The sequence below is a fragment of the Oncorhynchus nerka genome, linkage group LG6 (genome assembly GCF_034236695.1).
Source record: "Oncorhynchus nerka isolate Pitt River linkage group LG6, Oner_Uvic_2.0, whole genome shotgun sequence".
NCBI lineage: Eukaryota > Metazoa > Chordata > Actinopteri > Salmoniformes > Salmonidae > Oncorhynchus > Oncorhynchus nerka.
Window position 1 is genome coordinate 71,997,612 of NC_088401.1, and position 19,222 is coordinate 72,016,833.

Here is a 19,222-nt window from a genome sequence, read left to right on the forward strand (position 1 = left end):
ATGTAATGTATTTTGTATTGTTTTAGTGAGCATTTGTATGGTGGCTGTGTAAAGGCCCTTACCTGCCAAGGGACTACGGGTGCAAATGATCTTTTGGCTAGCCCCTGCACATTTACATGAATGTTGCATTATTGTAATATTGATGATGATTCATGTGCATTGTTACCCTACAAATAAATACATCAAATATATAGGTTTCACAGCATTAAAATCAGAAAGAGCATTAACGAGTAGCTCCTGAAAACAGTTTGGGCTAAAAGCATTGAAGTGGTACAACCAACATAGCCTCATAAATACCAGACTGATTCACGCTGTGTAAAAGGGTTTAATGTAAGCTTGCAGGATCAGGTGGCTTTGCGAGGCTACCACCAACATTCAACCGTCTATCTGTAAGCCAGTAGTCAGTGACCTGCTGGTGGCAATAAAAGATAAATGTTCATGATCTGAAAATGACAATCGACCATAAAAGTATTCTTCTTCTGACCTTTCGGTCACCAACAACATTTCCTCACAGAAAGATACAATTTAGAACTGGATTGCTGTTACACTGTGATTTGTGCAACCTGTGTAACATCATGTGACCTGTTTGAATCCTCTAGTGTTGGGTTCCACCTCTCCATCACGTTTATGTTAATATGTAAATGAATATCCATATATGGCTGTATAAAAGTCTTCCTAATGCTCAGAGTGCTAGAACAGAAACAGTGGACTCTGATGCTTGTCAGTCAGCTGGGTAGGACAGGGACACTTTAAGGTTGGACTGCATATTTAAAAATTCAGTCGCTAGAATTCAACTAACTGTTTTTTCTAACCTCTATCGTATTCAATATTTCTGTATTAAGGTTTGAACTTGAGGCTGAAAATCTTTGAACTATATTGATGGTGAGACTGACTCAAATCAAATAATTGTATTTTCTTGAAGATGTTATGTGTGAATTAAATTGAAAGGTAGAGGTTTTGTTTGAAACTTTAAATCACCTTTCTCTCTGTGTCGCTCTCTCTCACTTTCTCTATTTCTCCTCTCTCTCTTTTTCTCCTCTCTCTCTCTTTCTCCTCTCTCTCCCCCTCTCTCTCTCTTTCTCCTCCCCCCCCTCTCTCTCTCTCTTTCTCCTCTCTCTCTAAGGCTCACATGTTGGCAGTGTTACTTCTGGCTGTTGTAGCAGTCCACTCTGCCCCTCGATGTGATATCAACCTGGACGCAGACTAATGAATGAAGTCTACAACATCTCGCAAGCAAGTGGCGTCAACCCCATCTACCCCTTTTTGACACCTGTTCAAGTGTACAGTGACATGAACTCGGATGGAGGCAAGTGGACTGTGAGTATCATAGTACTATGTTGGGCTCTTATTAACATTTCTTACAGACCATGTGAATAGTTGCTAAACATCTCTGTCTGTCTGTCTATCTCACTCTCTCTCAGGTAATCCAGAGGAGGATAGATGGATCTCTGAACTTCTACAGACCCTGGAACCAGTACAAAGTTGGTTTTGGAAACCCAGAGGGAGAATACTGGCTAGGTGAGAATTTACTTTAGCAAAAAAATAAGAAAAGAATCCCCCAAAATAAAATGAAACAAGTAGAGTATACAAATGGTAACTTTGTATACTGTAACCTGCAATCTGATCTAGCGTTGTCTCTTCAGGACTGGAGAACATCCTTCTCACTAAGAGGAGGAAGTATGAGCTGAGGGTAGACATGGAGGACTTTGAAGGAAACCGTGTGTTTGCCATGTACTCTTCCTTCTTTTTGGACTCTGAGGCAGACGGATACAAGCTACATGTCACTGGATTCACCAACGGAGGAGCAGGTGAGTGAGAGACAACATTTGTTGTTTCTGCCTTGTCGGTGATACCATTTTCAAAGAGGAACACAAGTCATTCACACAATGTGCTCTGGCTTCACAGCTGTCTGAGAACAAATGCTGTGTTTTTGTCCTATAAAGGTCAAAGCACTTTAAAGGGTCATTTTCCTGAAAAAAATATGTGTGCTTACTTCAGTTGTCACTCATCCTTAAATTGTCAACTTGTCAACTTCACATTCATCATCTCCAGCACCACCCCAACATCAAAGTGTGAAAACAGCACTTTACTATGTGTTGTAGTCAAAAGGATAGAGGAAAATAGGCTGTTTTCGATTATGTCATTGGAAAAACTTTTAACATCGTCTGGTGTGTATCATGTGATTTCCACCAACTATGAGCAGGTAAATGTTACTTCACTAACCTTTGCCTGCTCAGAGTTGGTTAAAAATCACATGATGTTAACCAGATGATCATCCAGAAACACTTTGGACATCATCTGGTGTGCATCCGCCCTTTTAAAAAGTTTTTATTTTATATACATGTATGTTGGTGTTGGGGTGGTGCTGGAAATTATGAATATGAGGTTGAAAAGTGGTGAAATTTCCTATAAGTATTTTGTATGCAATTGGAAATGTATGGAAGTTTAAATTGTTAGAGGTCAGTGTTGGAAAATGTAGGAGAATGTAATAGTAGTAGTGACTGTGTTGGAAAATGTAGGAGAATGTAATAGTAGTAGTGACTGTGTTGGAAAATGTAGGAGAATGTAATAGTAGTAGTGACTGTGTTGGAAAATGTAGGAGAATGTAATAGTAGTAGTGACTGTGTTGGAAAATGTAGGAGAATGTAATAGTAGTAGTGACTGTGTTGGAAAATGTAGGAGAATGTAATAGTAGTAGTGACTGTGTTGGAAAATGTAGGAGAATGTAATAGTAGTAGTGACTGAGTTGGAACTAGTGGTGGGCCTGTAGTGGGATAACTGTAGTGACGGCAGTAGTGGTGCATGTTGTAACTGTAGCCTAGTAGTAGTAGTAGTAGTAGTAGTAAGCATCCCAGAAGTAGTAGTAGTAGTAGTAGTAGTAATAGTAGTAGTAGTAGTAGTAAGCAGCCCAGAAGTAGTAGTAGTAGTAGTAGTAGTAGTAGTAGTAGTAGTAGTAGTAGTAAGCAGCCCAGAAGTAGTAGTAGTAGTAGTAGTAGTAGTAGTAAGCAGCCCAGAAGTAGTAGTAGTAGTAGTAGTAGTAGTAAGCAGCCCAGAAGTAGTAGTAGTAGTAGTAGTAGTAATAGTAGTAGTAGTAGTAGTAAGCAGCCCAGAAGTAGTAGTAGTAGTAGTAGTAGTAGTAGTAGTAGTAGTAAGCATCCCAGAAGTAGTAGTAGTAGTAGTAGTAGTAGTAGTAGTAGTAGTAGTAGTAGTAGTAAGCATCCCAGAAGTAGTAGTAGTAGTAGTAGTAGTAGTAGTGGTAGTAAGCATCCCAGAAGTAGTAGTAGTAGTAATAGTAGTAGTAGTAGTAAGCAGCCCAGAAGTAGTAGTAGTAGTAGTAGTGGTAGTGGTAGTAAGCATCCCAGAAGTAGTAGTAGTAGTAGTAGTAGTAGTAGTAGTAGTGGTACTGGTAGTAAGCATCCCAGAAGTAGTAGTAGTAGTAATAGTAGTAGTAGTAGTAAGCAGCCCAGAAGTAGTAGTAGTAGTAGTAGTAGTAGTAGTGGTAGTGGTAGTAAGCATCCCAGAAGTAGTAGTAGTAGTAGTAGTAATAGTAGTAGTAGTAGTAGTAGTAGTAGTAAGCATCCCAGAAGTAGTAGTAGTAGTAGTAAGCAGCCCATAAGTAGTAGTAGTGGTAGTAGTAGTAGTAGTAGTAGTAAGCAGCCCAGAAGTAGTAGTAGTAGTAGTAGTAGTAAGCATCCCAGAAGTAGTAGTAGTAGTAGTAGTAGTAATAGTAGTAGTAGTAGTAGTAAGCATCCCAGTAGTAGTAGTAGTAGTAGTAGTAGTAGTAGTGGTAGTGGTAGTAAGCATCCCAGAAGTAGTAGTAGTAATAGTAGTAGTAGTAGTAAGCAGCCCAGAAGTAGTAGTAGTAGTAGTAGTAGTGGTAGTGGTAGTAAGCATCCCAGAAGTAGTAGTAGTAGTAGTAGTAGTAGTAGTGGTACTGGTAGTAAGCATCCCAGAAGTAGTAGTAGTAGTAATAGTAGTAGTAGTAGTAAGCAGCCCAGAAGTAGTAGTAGTAGTAGTAGTAGTAGTAGTAGTAGTAGTAAGCATCCCAGAAGTAGTAGTAGTAGTAGTAGTAGTAGTAATAGTAGTAGTAGTAGTAGTAGTAGTAAGCATCCCAGAAGTAGTAGTAGTAGTAGTAGTAGTAAGCAGCCCATAAGTAGTAGTAGTGGTAGTAGTAGTAGTAGTAGTAGTAGTAAGCAGCCCAGAAGTAGTAGTAGTAGTAGTAGTAGTAAGCATCCCAGAAGTAGTAGTAGTAGTAGTAGTAGTAAGCATCCCATAAGTAGTAGTAGTAGTAGTAGTAGTAGTAGTAAGCATCCCAGAAGTAGTAGTAGTAGTAGTAAGCATCCCAGAAGTAGTAGTAGTAGTAGTAGTAGTAGTAGTAGTAGTAGTAAGCATCCCAGAAGTAGTAGTACTAGTAGTAGTAGTAGTAAGCAGCCCAGAAGTAGTAGTAGTAGTAGTGGTAATAGTAGTAGTAGTAGTAGTAGTAGTAGTGGTAGTAGTAGTAGTAGTAAGCAGCCCAGAAGTAGTAGTAGTAGTAGTAATAGTAGTAGTAGTAGTAGTAAGCAGCCCAGAAGTAGTAGTAGTAGTAGTAGTAGTAATAGTAGTGGTAGTAGTAGTAAGCAGCCCAGAAGTGGTAGTAGTAACAGTACATTGCAGTAGTAATAGTGGCTGTTTTAGGTAGGTCTATAGTGAGGTAATTAAATGGCTTAGCTATGGTAAGTTGGGTCGCTATTGTAGAGTTTTTAGAAAATGCAAACACTCTAAATAGATATTTTTTTCTGTTTCCAAGGTGACTCACTGGCCTATCATAGCGGGTTGATGTTCAGCACCTTCGACAAAGACCAGGACACTTGGTCTGACAACTGTGCAGCTACTCACTATGGGGCATGTTGGTATGGTTCTTGTCACTACGCTAACATCAATGGAGAGTACCTATGGGGAACCACCAAACATGACGCTACAAGTGTCAATTGGAATCACTGGAAAGGTTATCATTATTCTCTGAAAGCTGTCTCTATGAAGATTAGACCAGTGCCTTAGACCAGTGGGGTAGCTACATTTGATAAACAGCCACATATAACTCTTTATTTACTGGTTGATTACCATTTTGAACAGTAAGCCGGCTAAATCATTGATCCAACTTTCTGGAACAGCCCCCAGTGTAGAGAAGCTGCAGCCAGCAGGGTCTCCCAATGTGTATAGCAGGGGCTTGGTAACACTACTCTGACATTATGTTATTAATCAGACAATCAGAGCCCCCTGTACCAGATTAGAGTGAAATGTGTGATGTCAGGGCTGTTCAGTGTTATATACACTGTCTGTTATGTATGCTATGAGTGTTTCTGATCTGACCAGATTTAATTAATGTTGTTATGTTTATCAACTGTCACAAACATTGGACTCGCTCCAGGACTACTACATTCTAGACACCTGCCAGATCTCACAACGCCTGGATATGAATTTCATATACTGTAGCGACCCTGTGCCTGATGCTAGTACAGTAGTTGAACAGTAGTTGATGCAATGCAATGACTGCAATGTAATCAGCCTGGAATGAGGCCAATGTTACAATATAAGGTATGCAGTGTATGTGTGTGTGGTAGCAAAGGGCATTACGTTTAACATTCGTAGGCCTGGTATTAAGCCTAGTCCTGGACTATAATGCACTTTCAATGACCATGTTCCATTGATAATTATTGTTTGTCCAGGATTTGGCTTAAATCTGGGAAACCATCCCTTAGTGCATAAATGTGTTGTTCTCCTTTTATGGCTGCCATGAGCTCACGTCACTTTGCTATGATAAGATTGAATGAGTCCTGAAAATGATATCTGTTAATATAGATAAAACAATCCAAACTGTGAACTTTTACTGAGTTGATTTAACTTTTTAATAAAGATTAGTTGAGAACAGATGTGCTGATACTTTCTACGAAGCACACATCATGCTTCATAACTGCATTTGAAATGCCTTTTGATACACTTATGATGCATTATAACACTTGCTTTAAGCTGTCATATTCATAGGAGTGACTAACTGGAGTCATAAGAACCAATCAAATAATTGCTACTGATGGCACCAAGTCATATTATATCAGAATGCCATGATAGCATCTAACCACTAGAGTCTGCTATTGCACTTCAGCAGAGCAAGATCAGCAGGAAACCATGTACAGTACCTATAGGTAAAAAAGTGACAGAAAAGTCTAAACAGGATCCTTGGGTCGTTAAACTCTGAAGTCACCCCATTGAAGTTTAAAAACGGTTAGGGTTGGATAAGGGCAATGGCCCCACATTTTTAGCATTTTTTTATTTATTTAAACATGGTCTCTTTTTTGTTTTCTTGAGTAAGGCAGCTCCAAAATGCAGGTGTTTAAGCCTAGCTCCGTGCTTTCTGTGGTGGTGGGACAAGTCAGCAGAAAATCTGAGCATTGCACCTTGATTGGCTTAGTGTTCTGTCACTCATGGAGAAACTACATCACCCGTCCTTAGTAAAGGTAGACATAAAAAATTCAAGCCCTTTAGGTCCTGCCATAGATTTACATTAGAAGTGCCCTTCCAAGAAGGCTCAATGTCATTGGCCACAGATAAAATTACGTCAAATCACGTTATACAGTGGGGAGAACAAGTATTTGATACACTGCTGATTTTGCAGGTATTTCCTACTTACAATGCATGTAGATGTATGTCATTTTTATCATAGGTACACTTCAACTGTGAGAGACGGAATCTAAAACAAAAATCCAGAAATTCACATTGTATGATTTTTAAGTAATTCATTTGCTGGGCCAATTGTGCGCCGCCCTATGGGACTCCCAACCACAGCCAGATATGACACAGCTTGGATTCAAACCAAGGACCGCAGTGATGCCTCTTGCACTGAAATGCAGTGCCTTAGACCACTGTGCCACTCGGGAGCTCATTGCTGTGATTATTCCTATAGGTGAGCTGATCTGATCATGATTCATGAGTAATGTTGGCCACCAATATGGAAGTCCATATTGATATCAGTTTCATACTTTTTTTTATTTGATATCGATATCATATCGGAATATAAAAACATGTGTAGGCGTACTTGCTGTTTACCCCTTTTGTTTCAGTGTCATGAATTTTAAAATTCGTTTCATCTTCCTAATGAGCCACCATAACATTGTTGTTGTGTTTTCCTTATCAGCCACCGTATTTCGCTTGTCGTCATTTTGATGAGAGATCAAATTTAGCACACAAAAAACTAGCTAGATCGCAGCTGTATGGATAAACCAAATATCATTTCAGCAGTCACATTATAGATACACACGGTGAGGCAGGGCTTAACGTGACCATGCCCCGGAAGAGGACACATCCGTAGGATACTCCCGTTACTCCTATGATAAATGTCCTACTTTACTCATAACCCGACACAACGGCTGTTTTTTTATCATACATTTGACATGCTTCCATGTCGTCTTAATCAACAAACTACATCATACCTAAAAACATTGTATATACTGTACTTTAGGATGATTTGGACATGATGGGCGAAAAAGGTCACAAAAGTCCAGTGGTGTAAAGTAGTGTATACTTTGACTTTTGATACTTAAGTACATTTTAGCAATTCCATGTACTTTTAATAGTTAAGTATATTTCAAACCAAATACTTTTAGACTTTTACTCAAGTAGTATTTTTACTTGAGTCAGTTTCTATTAGGGTATCTTTACTTTTACTCAAGTTTGACAATTGAGTACTTTTTTCAACACTGCAAAAGTTACCAAAAAAGAACTGCAGCAACATCCATTTCTAACATAACACACATTTCACATGCAATTCAAAGAATGGAGGATGCGGGCATCGATCCCGCTACCTCTCGCATGCTAAGCGAGCGCTCTACCATTTGAGCTAATCCCCCTGTTTTAAGGAGAGGGTATGTGATTTCTTGGTATGCCATCGTGAGCGCCTGTACTACATTGAAATGATTCCGGCGGAAGTTTAGTGGCGAGGCCCTGTCGACAAAAGAAAAAAATGGCGAGTGGAGTCGGGAGTGAGTATTATTTGTTATTGTTTGCATATGCAGCTACAACGTACACATACATTTCAAATGTAATCAACAATATGTTTGTAGCTAGCTGGCTTTATACGTTATATTTGTCTAGTTAGCCTTCCTGGATTTTGTTAGCGCCGGGCAAGCTAGCTAGCTAAATTCCTAGCCGAATATGGTAAACAACAAGAACAAATATTGGGTTAGATTACCTAGCTAGCTAAGTGGTGATGTTATGCTTTTCTATTTAGCTAGATTGGACCTTTCTTTGCATTAACAAGATTGTAGCTTTCTTTGCATTGACAAGATTGTAGCTTGCTGTTTAGCTAACTAGTTAGGTCAGAGCTCAAATCTAGGCTACGGTTGGTTCCCCCATCACCCCTGCGCAGCGACCTGTCAAATCCAGGGATGCAAACTAGTCACATTTCGGCGAAATTCACAGTTTTGAATCCAAAATAGGTGACTTACGTAATTCGTGTAGATCCGATGAGAAAAGTTTTTTTGGGGGGGGGGGTTGGATCACTACTGGCTGTAAATGCACGAATGATGCGCGTTTGTAGCAATACTGGCTGTATCCAAGGCTCAGCCAATCGTTCACATAACAACAGAATGCAGCGCAGCACGCGGCTGAAGAGAGAAGAGACAGCATCCGCGCGCGCTCTTCTGTCAAGGCAGCTTGCCAGTTACGGCAGCTTGTAACGAAGCGGTATCGTTAAACTTGACCACCGAGAAGGTGATGAAGCATACTTCATGAGCTGTAACTGAAAAACTACTGGCATTTTGGAAAGTTTGAGGTGAGGGAGAAAGTGTGGTGGAACAACTATTAGCGTTGTATCTTGCTAGCTGGATCGAATTCTCCATTAGCTAGCCATACAAATGTTGAGCAACATTATCCAATTTATCTGATCAAGTCATTTAGTTTATGGTGTGAAAATGTGCTGGCCAAAAGTCGGACAGCTAACGTAAGACTTGAGTGTCATTTGCAGTAAAGTCTAGGCAACAAATAATATTGGATTGCTTCCTTTACATTTTTAGCTCTGAGTTAGGTTCACATGAACCACTTTTTATTTTACACACAGAGACCGATCATGTAGATCATATTCTTTGTTGTTTAATTAGTTAAAACCTCCATTTCCAACCTCCATGTTTCAATGCAAAAAAAAGTAACCTTTTTGGGCCCTCAGCAGTTTGCATCCCTGGTTAAATCTAAGTTAGCCTAATAATAGACTAAAGGAGGATAATGTTACTCCTTGTAGTCCAAGGACCTTTCATGTTCTATTTAGAGGTGAATTGGCTCTGGCAGCCAAATACTCCATCTAAACGTCCAACCTGGACTTAGGGTTAGGCGTAGCTCTTGATCATGACTCTCGGTAATGAGTCATTGGACGAAGGAGTCTTCTGTAAGGGGAAGTTTTGTTAAGAGCAGGACGCTCAGTCTGAACATTAACATGAATCGATTCTCAATTGCGGTACAGTTCTAGAAACATGAATCCCTCTCCTTTCATATCACATTGAAATAATTCCACAAATACACACTTACTGTTTTAGCACAGTTGCAGTCGACAGTATTTGTCAGTGACAACACGTTTGTGGCGTCCGTCTTCCGTTTACACACAGGTGTTTGTAGACGCAAATAGGTAATTAGCACAGGTAGTCGACTGTCCTCCGTCTGTTTTCTGTAAACTAGCGCTGTAACAGGGACATATGGCAGTGTGTAAAACCAAACACTATAAAGGTGTGTTGTAATTTAACCTTTTGGTTTTAGGAAAAAAAATAGCTGATATGAAATATACGTTCCTTGTGTTTCCAAAACCGTACCGCAAGCGATGCGTGTTTATTTTATTTATTTAACAAGTCAGTTAAGAACAAATTCTTATTTTCAATGACAGCCTAGGAACAGTGGGTTAACTTCCTTGTTCAGGGGCAGAACGACAGATTTTTACCTTGTCAGCTCGGAGATTCGATCTTGTAACCTTTCTGTAACTAGTCCAACGCTTTTTCCCCCATTTTATTTTGTTACAAGGTGGGATTCAAATGGATTTCAAATTGCCATTTTTTGTCAATGATCTGCACAAAATACTCTGTCAAAGTGGAAGAAAAATTCTAACATTTTGTTCAATATTTATGGAAAATAAAGCACTAATAAACTCAGCAAAAAAAGAAACGTCCCTTTTTCAGGACCCTGTCTTTCAAAGATAATTCGTAATAATCCATCCCCAAAAAACTTCACAGATCTTCATTATAAAGGGTTTAAACACGATTCCCATGCTTGTTCAATGAACCATAAACAATTAATGAACATGCACCTATGGAACGGTCGTAAAGACACTAACAGCTTACAGGCGGTAGGCAATTATGGTCACAGTTGTGAAAAAACAACACCTGCACAGGATCGGTAAATCTGAACATCACACCTGCGGAACAGGTACAGGATGGCAACAACAACTGCCCGAGTTACACCAGGAATGCACAATCCCTCCATCAGTTTTCAGACTGTCCGCAATAGGCTGAGAGAGGCTGGACTGAGGGCTTGTAGGCCTGTTGTAAGGCAGGTCCTCACCAGACATCACAAAAAAATCAAGAGCACAAAAAGTGCTCTTCACTAACGAGTCGCGGTTTTGTCTCACCAGAGAGTGACGCGGAGTCGCGTTTATCGTTGAAGGAATGAGTGTCACACCAAGGCCTGTACTCTGGAGTGGGATCGATTTGGAGGTGGAGGGTCCATCATGGTCTGGGGCGGTGTGTCACAGCATCATCGGACTGGGCTTGTTGTCATTGCAGGCAATATCAACACTGTGCGTTACAGGGAAGACATCCTCCTCCCTCATGTGGTACCCTTCCTGCAGGCTCATCCTTATATGACCCTCCTGCATGACAATGCCACCAGCCAAACTGCTCGTTCTGTGTCTGATTTCCTGCAAGACAGGAATGTCAGTGTTCTGCCATGGCCAGCGAAGATCCGGGATCACAATCCCATTGAGCACGCCTGGGACCTGTTGGATCGGAGGGTGAGGGCTAGAGCCATTCCCCCCAGAAATGTCCGGGAACTTGCAGGTGCCTTGGTGGAAGAGTGGGGTAACATCTCACAGCAAGAACTGGCAAATCTGGTGCAGTCCATGAGGAGTAGATGCACTGCCGTACTGACTGTTCAAATCAAATTTATTTATATAGCCCTTCGTACATCAGCTGATATCTCAAAGTGCTGTACAGAAACCCAGCCTAAAACCCCAAACAGCAAGCAATGCCGGTGTAGAAGCACGGTGGCTAGGAAAAACTCCCATGAAAGGCCAAAACCTAGGAAGAAACCTAGAGAGGAACCAGGCAATGTGGGGTGGCCAGTCCTCTTCTGGCTGTGCCGGGTAGAGATTATAACAGAACATGGCCAAGATGTTCAAATGTTCATAAATGACCAGCATGGTCAAATAATAATAATCACAGGTAGAACAGTTGAAATTGGAGCAGCAGCACGGCCAGGTGGACTGGGGACAGCAAGGAGTCATCATGTTAGGTAATCCTGAGGCATGGTCCTAGGGCTCAGGTCCTCCGAGAGAGAGAAAGAAAGAGAGAATTAGAGAGAGCATACTTAAATTCACACAGGACACCGGATAGGACAGGAGAAGTACTCCAGATATAACAAACTGACCCTAGCCACCCGACACATAAACTACTGCAGCATAAATACTGGAGACTGAGACAAGAGGGGTCAGGAGACACTGTGGCCCCATCCGATGACACCCCCGGACAGGGCCAAACAGGAAGGATATTTTGACCCCCCTTTTTTCAGGGACACACTATTCCATTTCTGTTAGTCACATTTTTGTGGAACTTGTTCAGTTTATGTCTCAGTTGTTGAATTTTGTTATGTTCATACAAATATTTACACATGTTAAGTTTGCAGAAAATAAACGCAGTTGACAGTGAGAGGACGTTTATTTTTTTGCTGAGTTTATATCTTGATTACATAAATATTCAACCCCCTGAGTCAATACATGTTACAATCACCATTTGCCAGCGATTACAGCTGTGAAGCTTTCTGGGTAAGTCTCTAAGAGCGTTGCAGAAACTGGATTGTACAATATTTGCACTTTATTCTTTAAAAAACTCTTCTAGCTCTGTCAAATTTGTTGTTGATCACTGATCACAGCCATTTTCAAGTCTTGCCATAGATTTTCAAGCAGATTTAAGTCACAACTGTTAACTGGGCCACTCAGGAACATTCAATGTTGTCATGGTAAGCAATTCCTGTGTATATAGGCCGTCATTGAAAATAATAGTTTGTTCTTAATTGACTTGCCTAGTTAAAATAAGGTCAAATAAAAATTTTTTTAAATATCTCCAGTGACACATGCACCAAATACAACAGGTGTAGACCTTACAGTGAAATGTCTACTTAAGCCCTTAACCAACAATGCTTTAAGAAGTAAAGAAAAAAAATGTGTTAAGTAAAAAATAGAAAAAGTAACAAACAGCAGTGGTAAAATAACAGTAGCGAGGCTATATACAGGGTGTACCAGTAGAGTCAATGTGCGGGGGCACCGGTAGTCAAGGTAATTGAGGTAATATGTACCTGTAGGTAGAGTTAAAGTGACTATGCATGGATTATAAACAGAGTAGCAGCAGTGTAAAAGAGGGGTCTGGGTAGCCCTTTGATTAGCTGTTCAGGAATCTTATGGCTTGGCAGTAGAAGCTGTTAAGAAGCCTTTTGGACCTCGACTTGGAGCTCCGGTACCACTTGCCATGCGGTAGCAGAGAGAACAGTTTATGACTAGAGGGGCTGGAGTCTTTGACAATTTTTAGGGCCTTCCTCTGACACTGCCTGGTATAGGAGGTCCTGGATGGCAGGAAGCTTGGCCCCAGTGAATTACTGGGCCATACGCACTACCCTCTGTAGTGCCTTGCAGTCGGAGGCCGGGCAGTTGCCACACCAGGCAGTGATGCAACCAGTCAGGATGGTGCAGTTGTAGAACCTTTTGAGGACCTGAGGACCAATTCCAAATCTTTTCAGTCTTGAGGGGGTATAGGCTTTGCAGTGTCCTCTTCACGACTGTCTTAGTGTGTTTGAACCATGCTAGTTTGTTGGTGATATGGACACCCTAGAACTTGAAGCTCTCAAACTGTTCTGCTACAGCCCGTCGATGAGAATTGGAGAATGCTCGGTCCTCCTTTTCCTGTAGTCCACAATCATCTCCTTTGTCTTGATCACGTTGTGGGAGTGGTTTTTGTCCTGGAACCACATGGCCAGGTCTCTAACCACCTCCCTATGAGCTGTCTCATCGTTGTCGGTGGTCAGGCCAACCACTGTAGTCTTCGGGCAAACTTGATGATGGTGTTGGGGTTGTGCCTGGCCATGCAGTCATGAGCGAACAGGGAGTACAGGAGGGGACTGAGCATGCACCCGAGGGGCCCCCATGCTGAGGATCAGCGTGGCGGATGTGTTGTTCCCTACCCTTACCACCTGGGGCCGGCCCGTCAGGAAGTCCAGGATCCAGTTGCAGAGGGAGGTATTTAGTCCCAGGGTCTTTAGCGTAGTGATGAACTTTGAGGGCACTATGGTGTTGAACGCTTAGCTGTAGTCATTGAATAGCATTCTCACATAGGTGTTCCTTTTGTCCAGTTGGGAAAGGGCAGTGTTGAGTGCAATAGAGATTGCGTCATCTGTGGATCTGTTGGGGCGGTATGCAAATTGGAGTGGGTCTAGTGTTTCTGGGATAATGTTGTTGATGTGAGCCATGACCAGCCTTTCAAAGCACTTCATGGCTACAGACGTGAGTGCTACGGGTCGGTAGTGATTAAGGCAGGTTACCTTAGTGTTCTTGGGCACAGGGACTATGGTGGTCTGCTTGAAACATGTTGCTATTACAGACTCAGTCAGGGACAGGTTGAAAATGTCAGTGAAGACAGTTGCCAGTTGGTCAGGGCATGCTCAGTGTACACGTCCTGGTAATCCGCCTGGCCCTGCAGCCTTGTGAATGTTGACCTGTTTAAAGGTCTTACTCACATCGGCTACGGAGAGGTTGATCACACAGTCGTCCGGAACAGCTGATGCTCTAATGCATGTTTCAGTGTTACTTGCCAAGAAGCGAGCATAGAAATAATTTAGCTCGCCTGGTAGGTTCGTGTCACTGGACAGCTCGTGGCAGTGCTTCCCTCTGTAGTCTGTAATAGTTTGCCAGCCCTGCCACAACCAACGAGCGTCACAGCCAGTGTAGTACGATTCAATCTTAGTCCTGTATTGACGCTTTGCCTGTTTGATAGTTAAATATAGATTTTGGGTCGCCGGTTTACAAATAATATCCAATATTGTCAAAGTGGAATTATGTTTTAAAAAATGTTTACAAATTAATAAAAAATGAAAAGCTGAAATGTCTTCAGTCAACAAGTATTCGACCCCTTTGTTATGGCCAGCCTAAAGTTCAGGAGTAATAATTTGCTTAACAAGTCACATGGACTTACTCTGTGTGCAATAATAATGTTATAACATGATTTTTGAATGACTACCTCATCCTTAATTACACTTTGGTTGGTGTATCAATACAAAGATGCATGTGTCCTTCCTAACTTAGTTGCAGGAGAGGAAGGAAACCGCTCAGGGATTTCACCATGAGGCCAATGGTGACTTTAGAGAGTTTAATGTCTGTGATAGGATAAAACTGAGGATGGGCCAACAACAAAAGTACGTAATGTTACGATTCCAAAGCTATACGATACCACAGAGAACACGTTAATTATCACACATCTTGGAGAATATTTGCAATGTTGTACTTCTTGTTTGCGAAACTCTCCCCTGTAACTATTCCCCAGGTCGTTGCTGTAAATGAGAACGTGTTCTCAGTCAACTTACCTGGTAAAATAACGGATAAATAAAATAATCCACAATACTAACCTAAATGACAGAGTGAAAAGGAGGAAGCCTTTACAGAATAAAATATTCCAAAACATGCATCCTGTTTGCAAAAAGGTACTAAAATAAAAATGCAACAATTTGGCAAAGAAATACATTTTATGTCCTGAAAAGAAAGCGTTATGTTTGGGGCAAATACAACACAACACGCCACTGAGTACCACTCTTAATATTTTCAAGCATGGTGGTGTCTGCATTATGTTATGGGTATGCTTGTCATCAGCAAGGACTAGGGAGTATTTAAAAATAATAATAATAAATTGAATAGCGTTAAGCACAGGCAAAATCCTAGAGGAAAACATTTATTCCGTCTGCTTTCCATTAGACATTGGGGGGAAAATTCCCCTTTCAGCAGGACAGTAATCTAAAACACAAGGCCAAATATATATTTATTTTTTGTACCTTTTATTTAACTAGGCAAGTCAGTTAAGAACAAATTCTTATTTTCAATGACTGCCTAGGAACAGTGGGTTAACTGCCTTGTTCAGGGGCAGAACGACAGATTTGTACCTTGTCAGCTCGGGGATTTGATTTTACAACCTTTCGGTCCAACGCTCTAACACTAAGCGTATTATCCCCTAGGTAGCCAATGTCGCCAAATCAGCCAGTAGATGGTATGGGCATACTTGTCTAGAACACATCCATCTGTTGATATCGTCAAGACAAAGTATATATTTCACTGAATATTTCACTGAGCATATCTAAATCTCAACAGTGTACCGAATTATTCATCTCTGTTTCTCCTTCCAAGTACCATGTTGCACTGCACCATGTGTGTCTGTTGAAAACAGAGATATTACAGAAAGGATGAGGGAGGTATCCCAAGGGGCAATAAATGGAGAAACGCCCCACCCAACTGACTGTCGACCCATCGCATTCACGTTGTCCTAATGCTGGACGCGGTTTCTAAACTAACCGTCACGCAATCCCTTCTCAAAGTCGGGGTACCTGCCTATTTTCCTCAAGTACGTAATGTTACAATTCCAAAGCTATACGATACTACAGAGAACACGTTAATTATCACACATCTTGGAAAAGATTTGCAATGTTGTACTTCTTGTTTGCGAAATTCATGCCAAGGTTCCGTTTTTGAGCAGGTGCCCGATTAATTCCCATTCACTACTTGAAGGAGAGCTCTCCTTGTCCCAGAATGCAAAGCTTGGCCAATTGACGATGCACTGTCAACGTACACAATGGCCGTTAATACGATTCAAATAGTTTCCCATCTCAACGGTATCTCTGTGAAAGAAACGTGCCCTGGGCAGATACGAACTGCAAGTTGAACTCATGTGAGAGAGACTTACATTTATATCACAGTTTGTTTAGCCGATTGCTAGCTAGCTACTTCACGTGCTGGTATTGTTGTGTGTAGGTAGCTATGTTTTCTAGCTACCTAACTAGCTAGCCAGCCCAGAGAGACAGCATTGTATTGTGGGTTTTGTAGTAGACTTGAGCTGCAACAGATTTCCCAAGAAGATTTTCACATTTCTTCCAACCTTGTTATAATGACAACATGAAACATTTGTTCACAAAAATAGTTATCACATATTAGTGTTATTTAACACTATTAATTGTAGGAATTAGTGGTTTTGGGGTTTATTTATCCCTCCCGAGTGGCACAGTGGTCTAAGACACTGCATATCAGTGCAAGAGGCGCCACTGCAGTACCTGGTTTGAATCCAGGCTGCATCACATCTGGCCGTGATTGGGAGTCCCATAGGGTGGTGCAAAATTGGCCCCGCGTCATCCGGTCATTGTAAATCATTTGTTCTTAACTGACTTGCCTAGTTGAATAAAGGTAAAAAATATATAGGTTTTAACCATACTCCCCGGCCAGAAGATACTATCGTCTATAGGAGCTAAAGGTAGTTAGCATCTATGTATGGGCTATTGCTAACCTACCTCTTCCAATCTTCATAATTTCCTTATCTCTGTCTTTATGTAGAACACAAGATGCTGTCAGTTGGCCCGACGGAACCGTGGTCATTGAGGGAGAAACTATGCCTAGCCTCCTCTGTTATGAGGAGCGGAGACCAAAACTGGTAAACAAACACACACTACCAACTTTTTCCCATCTGTCACTCTGTCTGCATCTACATGTTTTTCTTTCTCTAGTGTGCATTGTAAACTTTTCTACATGGTCATTTGTGTACACTTCTTGATTGTCCTCCTGCCTTTCAGGGTGTCTGTCAGCAGAGCCATCAAGCCTTTCTCAGAGCAAGGCCGCCCTCCAGACTGGTTTTCTCAGAAGGTATGAGACAGACACGCTGTGACACAACAATTAATCTCTGTCATGATGAACAAGGTTAAAAGGTCAGCTACTATATATGAGCACATGACCAAAAGCATGTGGACACCTGCTAGTTGAACATCTCATTCTAAAATTATGGACATTAATATGGAATTGGTCCCCCATTTGCTGCTATAACAACCTCCACTCTTCTGGGAAGGCTTTCCACTAGACGTTAGAACATTGCTGTGGGGACGTTCTTCCATTCAGCCATGAGCATTAGTGAGGTCGGCGCTGATGTTGGGCGATTAGGCCTGTCTCGAAGTCGGCGTTCCAATTCATCCTAAAGGTGTTCGATTGGGTTGAGGTCAGGGCTCTGTGCAGGCCAGTCAAGTTCTTCCACACCGATCTCGAGAAACCATTTCTGTATGGACCTCGCTTTGTGCACAAGGGAATTTTCATGCTAAAACAGAATTGTCTAGAATGTCATTTTATTCTGTAGCGTTAAGATTTCCCTTCACTGAAACTAAGGGGCCTAGCCCGAACCATTAAAAACAGCCCCAGACCATTATTCCTCCTCCACCAAACTTTACAGTTGTCACTATGCATTCGGCAGGTAGTGTTCTCCTGGTATCCACCAAACCCAGATTCGTCCGTCGGACTGCCAGATGGTGAAGCATGACTAATCACTCCAGAGAACGCTTTTCCACTGCTCCAAAGTCTAATGGTGCCGAGCTTTAAACCACTCCCAGCCGACGCTTGGCATTGCACATGGTGATCTTAGGCTTGTGTGCGCCTGCTCGGCCATGGAAACCCATTTCATGAAGCTCCCGACCAACAGTTATTGTGTTGACGTTGTTTCCAGAGGCAGTTTGGAACTCAGTAGTGAGTTTTGCAACCAAGGACAGACTATTTTTACACACTACGCGATTCAGCACTCGGCAGTCCCATTCTGTGAGCTTGTGTGGCCTACTACTTTGCGGCTGAGCTGTTGTTGCTCCTAGACGTTTCCAATTCATAATAACAGCACTTACAGTTGTTCGAGGCAGCTCTAGTGGGGCAGAAATTTGACAAACTGACTTGTTGGAAAGGTGGCATCCAATGACGGTGCCACTTTGAAAGTCACTGAGCTCTTCAGGAAGGCCATTCTACTGCCAATGTTTGTCTATGGAGGTTGCATGGCCGTGTACTCAATTGTATACACCTGTCAGCAACTGGTGTGGCTGAAATAGCCAAATCCACTAATTTGGAGGGGTGTCCACATACATTTGTGTGTATATATTATGTATATAACTGTGTGTGTCTCTGACCCCCACAGCACTGTGCCTCTCAGTACTCTGAGCTGCTGGAGACCACAGAGGCTCCAAAGTGAGTACACAAACACACACATGCACTTTATTGGAGTATTCTGTTGCGTAGGCAGCTCTCCAGCTGTCATCAGAGCAGTTCCCACATAGTGTAATCATGTGTCTAATGTACATTGCTGTTTCAGGCGTAAGCGTGGGGAAAAGGGTGAGGTGGTGGAGACCATCGAGGATGTAATCGTTCGAAGACTTACTGCCGAGAGGATAGAGGAGCTGAAGAAACTACTGAGAGACACACAGGACAAATACAGGTCAAGACATATGGGCACTCTTGCTCACACACCCATTCAATCTCTCACTCTGTCTTTCTGTCTCTCTCTCTCTCTTGTTATCTCTCTCACATTACACACACACACACTCATGCACTCTCCCGCTCTCACACATTAAACCCATCGCGCTCAATGCATAGCCAATGTTTCTGTTCAAAGCCATTGTAGATGACAATGTGACCTCTACTTCCTGCTCTGACAGGAAGCTGAAGAAGGAGGTGGATCTGATCCAGACCGGACATCTGGACTCCCGGCTGGAGGATCTGTGGACAGAAGTATCACAGTAAGAAACCGGTCTGTCTGTCCACCTGTCTGTCTCTCGATTTGTGTCTGCATGTCTGTCTGTCCACCAGTGTCTTTGTGTTTATTTGTTGTATACACTACGTTGTGATTCAGAGTGTACATTCTGTACCAGATTTAGCAGTGAAGATTGTGTTTTAAAATGGTTT

General features: G+C 41.9%; 3 protein-coding genes and 1 non-coding gene across 5 annotated transcripts in view; 2 read left to right on the forward strand and 2 right to left on the reverse strand.

The window, feature by feature from the left end:
• The window catches only part of LOC115130959 (uncharacterized), a 39,970-nt gene extending 31,332 nt beyond the window's left edge, over positions 1 to 8,638 (reverse strand). The window contains exon 1 of the mRNA XM_065019839.1: positions 8,478 to 8,638. The gene's annotated coding sequence lies outside the window, so the exon portion shown is untranslated. The remainder of the gene's footprint in view (positions 1 to 8,477) is intronic.
• LOC115130957 (microfibril-associated glycoprotein 4-like) lies at positions 1,193 to 5,037 on the forward strand. Its single transcript, XM_029662560.2, has 4 exons — positions 1,193 to 1,317; positions 1,422 to 1,518; positions 1,644 to 1,808; positions 4,787 to 5,037. The coding sequence occupies exons 1-4, from the start codon at positions 1,207 to 1,209 to the stop codon at positions 5,035 to 5,037; spliced, it is 624 nt and encodes a 207-aa protein (XP_029518420.1). The 5' UTR covers positions 1,193 to 1,206.
• Positions 7,808 to 7,880, reverse strand: trnaa-agc (transfer RNA alanine (anticodon AGC)). The gene has a single exon. It is a non-coding gene; the product is annotated as a tRNA-Ala (tRNA).
• The window catches only part of LOC115130948 (bromodomain-containing protein 8-like), a 48,150-nt gene continuing 36,832 nt past the window's right edge, over positions 7,905 to 19,222 (forward strand). Inside the window, exons 1-6 of one of the 2 annotated variants that reach the window (XM_065019837.1) lie at positions 7,905 to 8,012; positions 16,856 to 16,952; positions 17,092 to 17,161; positions 18,459 to 18,508; positions 18,633 to 18,755; positions 18,976 to 19,056. In XM_065019837.1, the coding sequence (XP_064875909.1) occupies positions 7,994 to 8,012; positions 16,856 to 16,952; positions 17,092 to 17,161; positions 18,459 to 18,508; positions 18,633 to 18,755; positions 18,976 to 19,056 (440 nt within the window). In that variant the 5' untranslated portion in view covers positions 7,905 to 7,993. Of the gene's footprint in view, positions 8,013 to 8,784; positions 8,804 to 16,855; positions 16,953 to 17,091; positions 17,162 to 18,458; positions 18,509 to 18,632; positions 18,756 to 18,975; positions 19,057 to 19,222 lie in introns of those variants that run through there. The other variant, XM_065019838.1, reaches the window with a different exon arrangement.